Here is a 17,401-nt window from a genome sequence, read left to right as displayed (position 1 = left end):
TCCCATCAACAGTGAAGTCTCTCACCTTGTAAAAGCAGAAAAGAACACAGGTTCCTCTCAATGTATCTGATAACTACTAAACAACCTGCTAAGCTGGCACTTGTTTGCTGGCAGCACTGCCTTGGAGTGTTTGAGGTTTGCAAACACTCTATAGCCAGAAGGAGAAGACAAGAAGCAACAGATAAAATTGGGAGTTAGAGGGGTTCTGACTGGGTAAAAGGGAAAACTTTTGCACTATGGGGACAGTCGAGAAGAAGTACAAGCTGCCCAACAAGCTCACACTGTCTCTATCACTGGTGGTTTGGAAGACCATACTGGATAAAGCCCTGGGGAACCTCACCTAATCTGGTCTGATCTCACAGCAGCCCCTGCCCTCTGAGCAGGAGGTTGGGTCAGAGACCTCCTCAGCTCCCTTCCAAGCTGAAGGTAGCTACAGTTCTAAGAATATATGGTTTTAATTCCTGGGGCTTTAGTGTAATTTGCAAAGTACTCCCAAACAGAGCAGGGAAGAGTAGAACCAGAGCATTAAATATGCTGGCTTTTCCTTCGGACTAAGCCCAGAGTTCCAATTCTAGAAACTTCCTTCTTAGCAATCAAGCATTAATCCAGAGCACTCCACAGGAGTGAGGCTTTTGCCTCTGTGCCTTTCCTGCAGTGCTGCTGATGGCAGTTTTTGCTGCCTGATGGTGTGAGCCCTAGAACAGGGCACCTCAGCAAATATTACTCAAATCAGCTCAGCATTTTTTCTGTTCCTTTCCAGGCTTTTTTTCTGTTTCTTTTCTGTTTTCTTTCCAGCTTCTCTGAACCAAGTCCTACTCCTCCCATTACCTCACCTCTTCTTATACACAGCTGACCTCCATATACTCCACTAACCTACACTACAATTGATTTTCCTACAAATCCTTTTCTTCCTTCACACTCTGTGGCCTGGCACTGGTATTGCATGACCTCCAGAGTCAGTTTTGATCCATTCATCTGCACCTGATCAAACTCATATATATTGTAGAGCAGATAAACTATGTTATAATAGAAAAGTAAAGAGTTTATATGTGAAACTTCTGCCTTTACTCCTGCAAAATGTCTAATTTTCAGTGACCAAAAATGAAGGCTTTATTGTTTCATGTGAAAAAGTGAACTGGTAAAACAGGGCCCAGTGCTGTCCTTTGCTGCTGTTTAACTGTTTTGCCTCACAAGTAGAGAGGAGACCAATTCAGGTAGCAGAACACAATACTCCCAAACTCCTCAAGTAGCCCAGAGAAGTGAATATTCTCCTCCAAGCTTGCACAATGCTGGATTTTTGCTCCCTCATGTTAAAAGGCAAGCTTTACCAACAGCAAACTATCATGTTCTATCCTTAAATACATCACAGACCTGTGCACACGAACTCTACACTCAGATATTCTCAGAGGTGCTACTGTTTATTTTATAAGACAGACATTACAAGAACATGGTGCAAATTCAAACCTGTGTCATGGAGTTCTCCAGGATGCTTTATTCACATAGACAGCAGACCTGAACTTGGTCATCATTTGAAGGAAGACTCTGAGCTATCTTCCTCTGTCTTTTCCATACTCAGCTGTTCCAAGCGCTCACAATAATCTGCCTGGGAGCAGCAGTCTGGATTTCAGAGGTCACCAGCACTAAGTAGAAGGTTGCAACTGTAACTGCACCAATACTACCCATTGTTTTGTTCTTGTCCCAGTATAACTTGCTTGCCAAACTGGGGTGCCCTGGCCACACGAGGAGTTTACATGCAATAAAGGGTAGCTATTAACCACTGCCATCTCTCCCTATCAGGCTGTGCAGGAGGTCATTAGCAGCCTTATTAACATTTACATGCTTGCATAGCAATGAACTTTAACACTTACCCCTCATGTGTCCTGACAGAAGGTCACAATATGCCATTCAAAGCCTGTCAGAGCTCTGCATCATTTTGAAGGGCAAGCTTAGGCAAATTTATGTTGTAGTCATTTCCAACACAGTGAAGTTGGTTCTTTTAAAGGATTTCAACAAAAAAAGAGACACAAACAAAAAAAGATACCAAGAAAAACACTGCAAGTCCTGGGAAATAACCTAAAACCTGCAAAATACTGCAAAAAAAGGTAGAGCATTCTACAACCTACTGTAACAAGTGTATCTCCAGGAACTGTTTACACAAGAACACTTCTAAAGTGTGCTATAGCTAAATGATGATCCATTTTCCATCTCCAGATGGCTGCTTACTAGAGCCTAAGGAAAGAGAAAGGGAAAAATGAAAGTGCTAAACTCATAAAAACTGAAAGTCTCCAAAGGAAAACACTTTGAGAAAAGAAAGTTGCTGTGCTTGGCCACTTCCTTGCTCAACCAGCTTGCACAGCACCCAAGAGCCTAACAAACCCATGACATGATCTGATCAAGCCTGTGGACAGGTGTCCCCTAATCCCTCCACCCAACATGAAATTTCAAGAGAAACAATTAAAGGACAGAGGGAGAGAAGGAAGGAAAAGAAGTCTGGCTTTCTGATGGATGTCACAAAGAGTCCTTTTCTTGCATATCCAGTAATCTGATTGAAAAGCCATTTTTATATGCAAGTTTTTCACCTCTAAAGGTTACACTTGACATTTCCTGAGAAAGTGGTTCCAATCTGAAAAGCAGCTGCTGTAAAATGATCTCCACTGGCCCCCATCCCATCAAGGTACCACATGTCAAACCTGTAGGCTTCAGTGACTGTAACACATTTCTACTACTTTTTATGTAACCAAGGCAGATTTGGAGAAACGAGAAGGAAGATTTCAGCCCATCTCAAACATTTTAATGCAAGACCAATTAGAAGGTCTGCCACATTCAAGGAAACACATGCCAAGTAAAATCCACCCATACACACATGAAGAGACTCATCTGCAACAATAATGGGATCTGCCCCTGTGCAATAGCAAGCTGTGACTGACCAGCAGAATCTGTTTCTTCTACTGTCATCACGACTGTTTCAGATAAAGCTAACTAGCAGTAAGGGAAAGACTATTTCTTTTGGAAACTCAGCAGATTTCCTCTTGAAATTGAGAAGCAACAAACACAAAATTCCCCAGAGTAATTTCCACAAAGGTTTTTCTTTCCCTGCTCCAAATGAAGTTGCTTTCTTTTCAGATTCAACTTTCATATATAGGTTCCAACTTAGAAATGGTTATAGCTCAACAACCACTAAGCCTGACAGATGAGAAATAGGCAGACAGAAACCCAACAAGTATTACAGTGGCTTAAAGCATGCTGAAAGCTCTTCTTGAAGGGCTAGTTCTGATTCTATTATGCTGCACAAATGCACAAATCTTGGGTTAAGAGTAAAAATCATGATACTGGTTCATGGGGATTTGATGAGACGACCAGTTAAGAGTCTAGAAAGGCTTCACTTGCCAAAAATGAGGAAAGAATAACCCTAGCAACAGGGAGAAGAATTCTTCCCCCCTTTCTCTCCTTTCACAGCATTTCTATATTTGACAATATTTCACATGTGGTCATCATTTCACAGTTTCTCCTAAAGCTGTTGGATTTTCAGCATCAGGGGGAGAATTTGATTTTTCCATTTGAAAAGGCATTACCCAAAAGGGTGAAACTGAGACATTAGAAGACAGTGTGCTTCAAAGTCACTAGTATGCAACTTGTTTGCACCTGTAACTACAGTGGATCTGCTTCAGCAGGGGGATTGGGCTGGATGATCTCTAAAGCTCCCTTCCAATCCCTACCATTCTATGAATTCCTTGTCTTACCTGAAAGAAGAGAGTACAGAATACTGCTCTTCTCAAAACCATTTTGAGAAACCAAACTCATATAGGCTGCTTATTAGATGTTGTGCAGTAAGGAGCTGATCACAGAAACAGAGGGCTTGGTGTTCAAAATGTAGTTGTGTCAAGGAATGACATGCAAAAACCTGGACAGGGAATACATCTTTCAGGTTTGTCTTCTAATTTATAATCTAAACAAAGCTTACCACTATTTTGCTCTATCTGTTGTGGATAGAAAACATCAGAAACAGACTTAAGTTTCAGTGCCAATAGGGGAGACTTAACAGAGAGCTCATGTAAATGCAATTAACACCATAAATCGCTACATTGCTCCCTAAGACATGAACTTCCTAACTTTGTCCTTACAGGAAACACACCATTTCATTTCAGGAGTTCAAAATAGTTTTGGAAGCCCTAGTCAGAACATGATGAAACACTGACTAGCCATCAGGACCTAAGGCAGCAGTGCATTTACTTTGGAAAGATTTTTATGACTATAGCAAAAAAAAAACCCCTGCCAATGTTCATTTTTTCTTGAGACAATGTAATATTTCTTCATGAGGTCACTAAGCCATTGCACAGATGCAGTGCAGAGCAGTAGGCCAGAATAGCCACTACAGCTGCTCTGTTTCACGAGAGAGTAATTCCAGCAAAACCCAGGATATGGCTACTCAAACTAGTGCTTGACTTAAAAGACAATGAGAAACAGAACTGTCTTAGATTTAAACACCAATATATGCCACTTACTCTTCCTTTTACATGTTTTTAATTGACAGGGTTTCTGAAGTGTTCTGCTACTACTGGACTGCTCATAGAATCACAGAATGGTGGGGTTGGAAGGGACCTTTAGAGATCATCCAGTCCAACCTCCCTGCAGAAGCAGGGTCACCTAGATCAGGTCACACAGGAACGTGTCCAGGTGGGTCTTGAAGCCCTCCAAGGAAGGAGCCTCCACAACCCCTCTGGGCAGCCTGGGCCAGGGCTCCCTCACTCAAACACTGACACAGTTTGTTCTTATGTTTAAGTGGAACTGTTTGTGTTCCAGCTTCATCCTATCACCCCTTGTCCTGTTGCTGGCTACTATAGAAAAGAGGGATGTCCCAACCTCCTGACACCCACCCTTTAGATATTTATACATGTTAATGAGATCCCCCCTCAGTCTCCTCTTCTCCAGACTAAACAGCCCCAGTTCCTGCAGCCTTTCCTCCTATGAAAGATGCTCCAGTCCCCTGATCATCTTGGTGGCCCTGCACTGGCCTCTCTCTAGCAGTTCCCTGTCCCTCAAAACCCTATTAATTGACCTTTTTTTTTTCTAGCTTTGGCTGTGGAAAAATGCCTATGTGATGTGAAGAGGAACCTGAAGAGACCCCAGAACCTCTGAGGCAGCTAGCAATCCTGTCACTCTTTATTCTCTTTAACCTTCCAGTTCTGAGTAACTTGTAAAATGTCTCGCTGGTCTAGAAGCACCACGACCTTTTGCTTAGAAAACAGTCAGGTAAAGCTGCTGCACATGATGGTCATGATTCAGATTTGCTTCTCTGGAGGAACAATTTCTCTGGCAAACTTCTGGAAGCTTTCTTAGCCAGAGTCAACCTGAAGGTTTAACTGGGGTTTGAGTTGGGTTTTTTGGGGTTTGGAAATGGAAAACATAGCATCAAAAGCAGCCAGGAGCCTGGATTCAGGTTACCATCTGCAGCCATGTCAGCACCTGCTGGGATCTCATTAGGTTTCAAACATCTCACACAGGCAGGCTGGCTCAGCCCTGGGATGGGAGATTTCTGCTGAATTCTTCAGAAAGCAGCAAAGCTCTGAGCCAGTCAGAGGGCTCTGAAGCACTACACCTACAGCACCTCCTCCTCAGGGGCTGCCTGCCTCCAAAATTGTCACCATATATTAACTGCCCCAAGAGTGCATTGAGAACAATTTTTTAAATGAACTTCTTTATATATATGCTGAGTGAAGTCTCTAAGTAGTTATCATTTGAGGCAGTTTAAGTTTCAACAACTTCAAATGCAGGTGTCCAGGTTACCAGCAGGCAGTCTGAGAAGCAGATTCTTTTTCAACACAACTCATGATGCACTCCAAGGATGACAGTAGTATTCAGTGCCCAGGAATGCACCAGACCAAGTCTGAAGTAAAGCCTTCAAAGTACAGACAGTGTGGCCACTGGGCTACCTGCCTCAGCCCTTTCTGTGAAGATCCAACCCCACTGTGCAGGGGAGACACGGCTTGAAAGCATATTCAAGCACCTTGATAAAAGAGGCTTTATTACAGAGATCCCAAGCACCCACCACTGCTAATGACAAAGCCAGTCACTACATTTCCTTCTCCATTACCAGCTTTTTCCTTATGGAACATCACAATAGAGATGGTGTTAATTTTAGAGTATATCAAAGTAATTGCAAGTGCTCATTCCTTAAATGGAAAGGGATTTGAAATGGTGGCAGCAATCTCACAGTTCTCACCAGCATCTGTCAGCCACTAAATTTCAATACATAAAATGACAGCACTTTCTGTAGGAGCAACATAAGAGGTTAGTGTCTGTTCCTCTGTGGGACAGTCCCCACACACAGCCAGCTGCACTCCTAACACGAGTCACAAGCAGACCTCTCAACTTACAACAATCCTGAGCTCCTGACACATTATTCATGTGACAGGAATATCTCTGAAATGCTCATGCTAAAGGCCTATGTCCATTTATATGGCAATAACTAGGAAACATATCTTTGGGGGCTGCCCTGAGAATGCATCTTCTAGCAGGGCTCAGGGGAGCAATGGTCTCTGGTCTCTGATGGAGGATTTAGCCTGGACATAAAGGAGCAGGCCACCACTGTGGTTGACGAACCTGCACTGGGCAACTTCCACATTCTAGCCTGGAAGTCTGAGCAGTTGGTAGTTTTCAGATTGCAATTAGCCTCTTTCTCAGAACCAGTGGCACAGCCATGGCAAAAGACTGGGAAGGGTGTGTATGCAGTGCCTAGAGCTGGCTGCAATGAATGCTGAGTACTCACATAGTGTTTCAGTCCTTCTATACATAGCTGACTGCCTGTCTGTTTATTAGTTATGATTGTTTCATCTCTCAAAATAGAAACTGCAGAAGATAAGTATGCAGGCAGAGATGGAAAGATTGAATGATTATCTAACCTTAAAGCAGCACTCATAACCACAGTTGCCTTGAAGTGATATTTACAACAGGATTACTCATCTGCTGTACACAGGCACACCCCAAAAGCTGGCCAGTGAGACCACATCTCCCTTTCCCTTCTCAGCAGAAAGAGTAGTCTCTGATAAGACAACTCTACTGCAGCTAAGACTTCACAAAAGGCCAAGCTTTGCAAAAAGGAGTTCTAGAAAGTACTGCATGTTTTGTGCAAAGCTGCAAAGCTGATGTCAACTGAAAACCTCAAGATGATTTTCAGGCAAGTCTTTGCGTGCTGTATTGTGTTAACCTGCTGTTTCTGAGGCTGAGACCCGAAACAGTAAATCCTATCTAGCTGTGATGGCCAGGTATAATGCAGAAAGGGATTCAATGACAGTGTTTAGCTGAGTTCAAGAGATATTCCTGAGGAGAGGAATGCTCCTGCAGTTCAGTCCATAGAAAACACAAGTCCATGGCAGTGGCTGCCTAAGAGTGACCAGGAGAAATCTTTTGTCTAACCTTCTGCCTCAGCTTTCGTGAGGAAGAGACTTGGATGTGGTACCTGGCTGCCTCTTACCTTCTCAGATAGCAATTTTACAACTTGCTCTTCTATGAGGTGATTTTGCTCATGAATTCATTCATTTTCTTAAACATCCAAACATCCTGAGGCAAGGAGTTTCGCAGTTTAACCACAAGTTTAGCAAGGGAATGATCAACTCTGTTTTCAAGCTGTCATTTTGTTCATTTAAGAAGATGTCCATTGTGCCCATAATGAAACAAATCCCTATTCAGCATCTTCCCAATACATAATTTTTATAGGCCATTACCACGTTTCCCTTCTATGTTTTCTGTGCCAGACTGGAGCACCTCGTTCCACACAGAGGATCCATTTTGTGCCCTTGATCCTCCTCCTCACCATTCCCTCTGTACATTTGCAGTTGCACTCGAGCTTTTTGAGCCTGGGGGACAGCAGAACTGCAGACAGCACGTGCCTGCAGCAGTGAAAGCCACCTCAGTGCACACCATTCTGTACATAACATCGTTGTTCTCACATGAATCATTTTACATTTGCCTGTGTTGAATTTCATGTGCCATTTTATTGCCTAGTTATTCTGTGCCACAAGTTCCTCCCACAATTAGCCACAGTTCAGCCCTGTCTTCCCCACCCGGGATAACTTATCATCAGCACATGCTCTTACCTCAGTATTCCGTCCCTTTCATGGGTCTTTTATGATGGATGAGCCACGCAGGTTCCAGCACAAACTCCACACACTGCCACTGGTGACCTCCTTCTGCTGCAACCATCTAGTACCTGCCCTTATCTTCCCCTCTACCAGCCTTGTGTGAAGGGCCTCAGCAAATACCTACCAGAAATCTGAGCAGATCATAGCAGCCTACCCTGTCTACATGCTTGTTATCTCCTTCTGAAGACTCTCAGTATGTTGATTCCTCTCCCTAAGTGTCACATTCATCTGCTTACAGCTCCTCCAGATTTCACTGTTACATACAAGTTTACCAGCTACACCTTTCTGAAATTTTTATTTTGCTAAAAACAACAGCTATGTCTTCACATTTCACCTCTTTCCATTATCTGTTATTGGAGTATTCTTAAATAAAATGAAGTATCATAATGAAGAACTCAACTACTTAACCCTTCAGTCCTTCTAGAGTTCTTAGGTGTCTGGTCCTGGCAGTGCATGATGCTGACAGCTTCTCCTGCAACCACTTCTGATGACATAGCATGGAGATAATAATCTGACACACTGCCAGAAAAGAAAGGTTTCAGCATGGAGATTTCTCCAAGCTTGCTACACTCTGCTAAATATTTTCCCAGTTTTTCTGCTCCAGTCTTATCTTTGTGTACTCTGACCATTTATTAGCCTCACAGACTATGTCTTATTTCAATTATTGTTCCAGGAACAAGGTGATCAAAAGAGTAATTAAGAGAAGGACAGCAATCCTGGTACAAGTATTTCTAATGTCTTCAAAGACCCTGAATCAACACTAGAAGGATTCCTAGCAAAGCCACGTGTTGCTGTTCATCTGAAGACCAGGCTAGAAACACATTCTCCAACTGCTAGAAACTACCTGGCTCCTTTTATGGTGCATTTACTGGAAGCACAACCTTTTTCTTTGGTCTGCTAGTGCACTGCTTTAAACATGGGAATCCCATTTATCAGCTCCTCTGACAGACCTCGAGTGCCCACTCTACTGATTCAAAGCACAATTCTGAGCACTAATTTCCCATTGTTTGTGTGTCAAGTTGTTTTTAAACGTTGAGTTTGCTTTTCCTAAAGAGTGTTAACCCCGACTGGAGGCAGCAGAAATACTGCTCAGCTTTCAAGCAGCAGTGTGAAATGCAAGAAGAAAGGAGCAAACAGGAATCACAGCCTTTTGCAAGTTCTGCAGCTTGAGGAACCTTAAATTCAAGTTCACAAAGAGCTCCACCAGAACCTATTCTCTGACACAGAGTTAAGAATAAGGCTCTATTTTGAGTTCTGAGCTGTTTACCACTGCTGATATTTAATTGTCGGGTCTCCTGGGAGAGGAGAAAGAGCAAAGAGAAAGATATCTTTAGGCATCATCAGGACAGGTTTATTCCTCACATGAGGGGAACTGGTGACAAGTTCAGCCTATAAGACAGATGATGAAAGGAGTAGAATTTGCCAGTGTGCTGCTGTGTAGCATTGCTGGCAGTGCAGGCTGTCCAGAAAGTCTCCTCCTTTTAGAGCAATCAATACTGTGACAGAAGTGCTAAATACATACATGTTGCTGTCTGATTAAGCATGTGAGTTTAAACTCTTATTTTCTAATCTGCCCATTTAATGTGTTAACTACATCTGTACCTTTCAGGGTTTGGTGGGGTTTTTTTATATGATGTTTTTGGGGTGTAAATTAGTTTTTTCTTCTATTTTTTCCCCCACTTTTTAATTCAAAATATGAAAGACCTTGTTAGTCTTTTTCCTGCTACTTTTTCCAGCTTCCTACTCTTTTCAAACCTGAAACTTTTCCACGTCTCCAGCTTTAAGAACATCACAGACTGGCAACAGTTTTCCCTATATGCCTTTCTAACAGCAATTTCAGTGACTATTTTTAAATACAAGATAAAAATGAAACCTAAACTTTCAATCTACTTTTTTGTTCAGTGAGTTAACACAGAAAATGTTTTTCTTTCTTTTCTTTCTGCCAGAAATCTATTTGTTCTAAAAGTTGAGTGTGTATCCAGCAACATGTTACCAGAAGAAAGGACTCTCAAACAGAAATACCAATTAAAACCACTGATATTCCCTCAACTTCTCTGCTGCTTTTAGAGCAACAACTTCAATCAGTATTACAACCACTATACATTAGTATTTAGAATACTGCAGTTGCTGCCAAAATCTTCAAAGATATGATTCTACCATTAATTTGTAATGTCAATATACATTGAAATATTAAACTTCTAAGCAGAGCCCTGTGTAAATCAGAACTTCTTTGGTGGGACAGCCTGTAGTTTGAACCTCTCTGCTCCACATTGGAACAGAGAGATTCAACATTGGAACATGAATTCCCACAAAACAATTTTCAACCATGAAAACTGGTTGAAAGCAAGAAAACAGAATGCTAGAGGTTGTACCTTTTACACACCACAAAACTCATCTCACAAAGCAATGTGATGAGAGGCAATAGGATCCCATGGAATGGCTCCGATTCCATAACAAGACATCCACTGGCACACTTCACTGCAAAAACTGGTCTGTACTTTGACTGTGATGATAACAGATACAGCTGTATTCTTAATGCCTCTTTTTTTCTCCTCAGGGCAATATTGCCTCATGTTATAGAGCAAGAGAAGTGCCAGCTCATGGAGGGTGTAAATGTATTTTCCAGTTTGAACTCTAAAGGGTGACTGGAAAGTCTGTGATAAACTGCAAAGGGAAAAAAATAGCTTACAAACTAGAAAGACCTTTTCACTCTACAGAGCTTAGAGCTGCTCTACCAACATGGAACAGTGCATCTATTAATTGTTACTTTGTAAGAATTCCTGCAGAACATCTGATCAGGATGCTGGGCAATTCCAAAACCAGTCATCATTCAAAGTGCTACGTCAGGAACTCTGACAAGAAATGGCAGGGAAATCCTTTAACAACATAATGGTCTGGTCATCCTGTTTTTCTGACACCTTTGCAGGAAGGTGCATGTTTTCTAATTATGGCCAAATGTGATGTTCAGCTCTGCACTAATTGGCCTATAAACAGCAGGCTGGAAGGAACCTCCAGTCAGCCACAGAGGTGCTGCTCACTAGCTGAGCTTTAGAGGGTAAGATCTCTCTACAAACAAATAACTGCCTCTTGTAATGAGAGAAGGGGACTCTACAAAGCATCCCTTCAACAAAGTGTTTTGCTGTCTTTAACACAGATACCTAAAACTCAGAATCAGCCACCTTTTATTTTAGCAAACCCCTTACTCAGTTAAGCATCAAGTTCACCACAAAGGACACATTTCTATCCACAGTGTCTCAGAACACTACTGAACCATCAGAAGGATATGAAGTCACCTTTTTCATCATTAGGGAAAACTTTTACTCGTAACTTTACCTTTCTACAACATCGTCTCCGTTCCAGCAGGTTGAGCTGTCTCTCATCACCAGGTCTCCATCACACAGCCTTTCTGCTATAGAGGCATAAAAGGTTCGGGATCGCTTCATGTAATTGATGAACTCTCTGTAACATATGAAGAACACATTTAACACCAGAACAATACACACATGGTTTAAGCCCCTTGTCAAGCCTCCACAAGATTAAGAGTTTAGAATCCTTACAGAAGTTGTCACCCAAGTTGATTGATTTCTGTTTCTACTCCTACATATCATCCAGTCTTTCTTAGTTGAGTGTCAATACACAGAATTACAAAGCATTAACAAATTACCTTAATGCATCTCTCACAGAATTTCAGAACAGACTACAAGCACTATTTCTATATAAACAGGATAGAAAATCATGAGAAAAAATTATCATGAAAGGAATGGTCTTTTCCTCTGCTGATGGAAGTGAGTTCTTCACTTCCTGCACACGTGAGATGAATTAAGAACACTGTCAACAACCTTTTGGGTGGAAAAGGCTGATATGCCTTTTGAGTAGAAAGCTAACAGGCCACCACAAAATCTGCACATTGCTGTAAGTACTCCACACATGTACAGAAAGTCACTCTCCTCAGCTGTGGTGGGGCCAATTCCTTCCCATCATCACTATCTACGTCACATTCTTATTAGAAGGAAATTTCTCTCTCATTGTGGCTGGCATCTCACCTGTTAAGAGAAGGCTGAGCCTGCTGCTTTGGTGAATAACCAAAACTCCTGGCCAATACAAAGAGCTCATTTCTGATCATGTGTGTATGGAGAAGTGTCTTGTGGGCAAGCTGCTATCTCTTTTACAATCTGATTATCTCTATAATACATATATATGTGTGTATAGATATATCTATATATATATATATCTCTTCACCGCCTTAGAAGCTTCTGTTTGGTATAAGATGTTAAGGATATTGAGAACAAGATGCAGGGGACAAAACCTGAGCTAGAACTATCATAGAGCTGTCTGTCTCACAAGTCCCTCACCAGCTCCACTGGGATGGCTAAAGGACTCTTTCTGGTTTATAACATTTCTGTCTGGCAGGCTGCAAGGGGACACTGCCCTGAGGAAGTGCCTAGGACTGTAGCTGGATGCAGCCTGTCACAAAACCAGTCAGCATGTATTATTTTGGGAGCAGCAGGTGCTTCAAAGCATATCAAAGTCCACAGCTAGATATCTACCTCTACAAGGTTTTGCCAGTCATCATCTCTTCTCATAGCTGTATTCATGCTTTATAAGAAGCGTTCAACCATCCCATTTATCTTACATGGGATGAAACTCTGCTCTAGATAAAGTCATCACGTGGTCCTAAGGAACTTACTTGCCCCAACAATACAGGAAAGCTGTCATCTTAAAGAAAAAAGCAGGAATGTTGGGGTTTATGCTGAGGGAATCAGTATTTCTATCTCTGGACTGCTGACTTACCAATATGAGCTCTAAGTAGTTATACAGTAAAGCCAGGCCCGGGCAGGAGGCCACCTACCTGGTCGAACAGCCAGAGAGTATCAATAACTAGAGGTGACAATGATGCTAAAAATGAGTTCCAAAATGGAGTTTTCTTTGAGGGAGGAAAAGAGCATCCTTTTAAGAGTCTAAAGCTTGACTTACTCAGCTCACCCCAAGAGCCTTTGCATTTTCAAATGTCAGAGTGGGGCTCTGACATTTCAAAGTAGCATCTTAGCAAAGGCAGAATTCTGTGTCCAACAAGTGAAATTATTTACTTTTCATCAGTATAAAACTAAACACACCAAGTAGAAAAGGTACAGTCTCCCAGTGCCCTGCAGTATTAAACCAGTAATCAAAAGTATGGCAGTTCCCAGGTTAGAGCTGAAACAGCTACAATGGAGATGAGCCAAGTGTAGAGACAACAAAGTATGTCACCTTGTTTTCCTTCTTACCTAGAGAGTTTTTTCAAACTTCTTGATTTGTCACTCTTTGAAGCTTTCAGAGGCAGAGAACTGGAATAGGTCAGGGAGAACAAGCATCAATCAGGAGAGGTTGGGGAGGAGGGGAGAAGCAGGAATTCAGGCAAATGAGGGAAAGAAATGAGAAACAAAAGAGAAAAGTAAGAATTATTTGAAAGAAAGGTCATCAAGCACATGCACAGGATAAGAAAATAAATAAGGAGGGAAATCATCATGAGACTTCTCCAAAGTATAGATGTAATTAAAAATGTCAATGCAATACTGAAAAAATTACAACTGAGATTGTTTCTCCCAGTCATTTTCAAGCAAGAGCACAATTAGGAATGCAGCACACACAGCAAAAAGCTGAAAACAAAGTCAGTGTTACTTAAATTAACTATAACTGATACCACATGGAAGAACTGTAAATATATGAGGCTATACAAGAAAATAATGGCAAACAGTTTAGAACGAGCATCATGGGAAGTGGGATACAAATGAGCAGCATTCATTTTCTGGTACAATGGGCAATTTGCTGTGGGTTAATAAATAACGTGGAATTTTTCTGCTGTTAAGTTCTGGTTGGATTGCATGACTGCAAAAAACACTGAAAACTTTGCCAAACAGGAGAGAAAAAGGCTCTAAGGTTATACTGGAGGAAAAACTGTGGAAACAACACTGGTAGTTATTTAGTACAAATGCATTTTGTGGCATTGATATCCCAAGAGCCTTTAATTAACATTAGACATTAATTAAATTGCATTTACACTAACAGCATGATGCAATTCTCCACTTCCATGATTTGATGCCACATTCTGCACTCTCTTTTACACCCATGTCTAAAGTAATGGCTGAAGTAATGCAATGCCTGCACACAGGTTCAACAATACTTGTCAATTAGGTAACTCTTAGTGGAGAGGGTAAGTAACACCTCCAGCAGCTCTGAAGACACCTAGACGACTGCAGGGGTGGCCAAAGGAGAGTGTGGACCAACACTGATGACCAGGCAGGTGTCAGCTGTCATCACTGAAGCAGTGATTCCAACATGGCCAGTGAGAAATGAGAATTTGTAACAGAAAACCTGGACCTGTTGAAACTCCTGCCTTGGCCAGTCAGTCAGAAATGTCTGGTGTGTTTCCATACTAAGTTAATTCATGTCTGGCATTATTAATGTTTTGTATTAGAAGCTTAATACTCAGATTTTAATAATATCATGGGATGCCTGACCCAAGAGAGAGTTAATTTTAAATCAAATAGATGCCACAGACTTGAAACACTTAGGAAAAACCCTCTCAAAACTGTGTGTTTTCAGATGCATACAAGATCTGTGAGTCCACAGCATAACAAAGAAATCCCAACAAAATATCATCCCCAAACTTGCCTCTTCCAACTGGGGACCAAGTGTCATGTCTTATATAGTTCTTTGTTAAATCAAATGTAGATTTATATACAGATCTGTACCCAGACTGTGTTTAGTGGTCGGAAACATGACATGCAGCAGACATTCAACTTTGCTAAGAGTCCAGATCACTACCAGAATAGTACTTTGTGCTGAACTCAGCAACAACATCCAATTCACTGATTGAAATTTGGTACATACCACAAACATTCCCTGTACCATCATATGGTCTCAATTTTCTTGTCATCTCTACTACACGTTACAGTAACCTCCACATTAAAAAAGCACACTACAGCAGCAATCCTGCCAGTTTCACTTAATCCCCAAATATGATTGTGTAATGCAAAAAAAAACCCCAAAGAATTACAAATCAAATCTATACTTTTCAGCTTAATCAGACAAAATGGTTTCCTACAAGACCCTAGAACATTTATTCAACTTCCAGCTTCTTACACTGCTGTCCCTGACACTCAGTGTTGCACAACTAAAAAGAGGATGGGATGGGATGGGATGGGATGGGATGGGATGGGATGGGATGGGATGGGATGGGATGGGATGGAATATAAAGAATGATGGGAAATCTCCCAGGGACCCACGAGAGGAGGAGTTGAAAAAGGGATTCAGTTGCTACATGAATTCAAGGACCATGCAGGACCACACTGTGCAGAACAGTGCAGGCTGAGAAAGACTGCTTCCAGTCAGACTCAGAAAACACCCCCAGAAAAAAGATCAGTTAGGTAAAAAGACACCATTGCAACATTCTCGTGTTTCAGCTACATGAACAAGGCTGGTTCTATAAAACTGCTGAAACCCAAGGTTCTCAGACTCCTTGGAAATGGAGCTTGGTCTTGTAACTGCCCTTGCAAAGATGTGATACCCTTGAAGCAAACAAATGTATGCAGGAATAAGCCCTTTGGCACTAGACTTTTAAGGGGATCTCTAAGCAGGTATTACAGAAGAGATGAGAGGCCACTTCATTGTGGTTTCTCCCACAGATGTGCTAACCAGACTGGTTCTTCTCTTTGACTTTGAGAATATTCTGTTCACTTTGCAGTCCTGGCTCACTCTTCTTTCTTTCCTTACTCTGAAAGGCAGGAGTCACGTTCCATACTCAATGGCTATTACACAGACCAACAGTCTCAACAGCTGATTCCCTGTGTGACCTGTACCTAAACTGACAGACAGCTGACATTATTGCTGTTCACTTTTTAAAATGCCAGAAGGAATGGCTCCAAAAAAGATTCACATAATTATTCCCATAACCTAGATCCCCTGTAGCAGTTATCTGTCACTCACAGTGCATTTTACACAGCCCACTGCAGGAATCATTTCGCCCATTCACTATAAAACTTTATTACCTAATATTTCTCTTTATTGATATCATATGTGACTAAATGAGAGATGATGAACAATACAGTGATGTAGCCAATCACTCTGTATTTCACTCTATTCACTGTTTCACAACTGCTGCCAAGAAGCAAAGTACAAGCTTCATGCCATGTGCTCCATAAGAAGCTGTCGAAAATGTAAACATATCCTCTACTTCGTACTAACTATGGCATGGCTCCATCATCCACTTTGGTGCACAAGCTCTCCACAATACCTATCAACACTGTATTTCAGGAATATTTTATGCCAGTTATATCAGGATGGCCTTCATTTTGATTTAATAAATTAATTTTCAGTTCAAAGGCCAATTTCAAGAACCAATTGACAGCAGATTAGCTTTGGTATATTGTGTTTTCCATCTACAGTGATTATCCTTTCAAAGGCCAATATTCTAATAATTCAAAATGGTTTGGAAGGGAAAGGAGAGATCCTGAGGTGAGAAAGTACTGCTCTGCTGCCATTAAAGATACCAATTTGCATCTGTTTAAAGAGGTTACCCTGCAAATAAGTTGGTGATTCTGCCTTTTTCATTGCCACTGTAGAAGTCACAATGAAGTTAATGAGTTACACAGAAGATGGCCTAAGGCTCTTTAAAAGCATATTTCACTGATTGTACTACAGCTGTTCCGTGGATTCTTACTGCTAAATGTATTACTTCCATTTCTTTAATGCTCTGATTTCCCTGGTAAACGTTGCTTAGCACCAATCATTAGCACAAACTGTTGTATTTCGGGTTTACATCAGAAAGGGATGAAAATGTTGCCGTCATTCAAAAGACCTGAACTCGCTGCTATTTGATGTTGTAAAGAAGTGTTTGTTTCATTCATGCAAGCTTAGATGAGGATTAAAATAGAAATGGATGAAAAATCTCATCTTCACAACTCAGACTCCAGAATCTAGGCTTTGGAAATGTTTACACTGCTGTCATCTGCCTGTCCAACATACAGATACGTGGATGGACTCCCTGGGCAGATTAGATACTGTTCTCAGACTGAGGCATATGCACAGCACAATTCCACTCACTTTGCCAAGCTGTTCCAGATAAATACTGGTGTTCCAGAAGACAACATGTTAGCCAGAAATATGTCATTGTGATTTTATGGCCAGGTAGCTCTGACATCTACTCATGTATCATGAGGAACATTGCAAAGACATCCTTCCCTCCCCACTCACCATTTACAGAAAACCAATCCAGGAGTTACACA

At 41.5% G+C, this 17,401-nt stretch overlaps 1 protein-coding gene across 1 annotated transcript in view; it reads right to left on the bottom strand.

Moving 5' to 3' along the window:
* Nucleotides 1-8,533: 8,533 nt before the first annotated feature.
* LOC133626406 (glypican-5-like) overlaps nt 8,534-17,401 on the bottom strand; it is a 115,912-nt gene continuing 107,044 nt past the window's right edge. Inside the window, exons 5-7 of the mRNA XM_062005311.1 lie at nt 13,403-13,462; nt 11,472-11,597; nt 8,534-8,657 (exon numbers count right to left, since the gene is read on the bottom strand). Coding sequence (XP_061861295.1) covers nt 8,534-8,657; nt 11,472-11,597; nt 13,403-13,462 — 310 coding nt within the window. The remainder of the gene's footprint in view (nt 8,658-11,471; nt 11,598-13,402; nt 13,463-17,401) is intronic.

Source organism: Colius striatus, chromosome 12 (assembly GCF_028858725.1).
Source record: "Colius striatus isolate bColStr4 chromosome 12, bColStr4.1.hap1, whole genome shotgun sequence".
Taxonomy (NCBI): domain Eukaryota; kingdom Metazoa; phylum Chordata; class Aves; order Coliiformes; family Coliidae; genus Colius; species Colius striatus.
The sequence above is the reverse complement of the archived record's forward strand: the minus strand, read 5'-3'. Positions and strand labels throughout refer to the sequence as shown.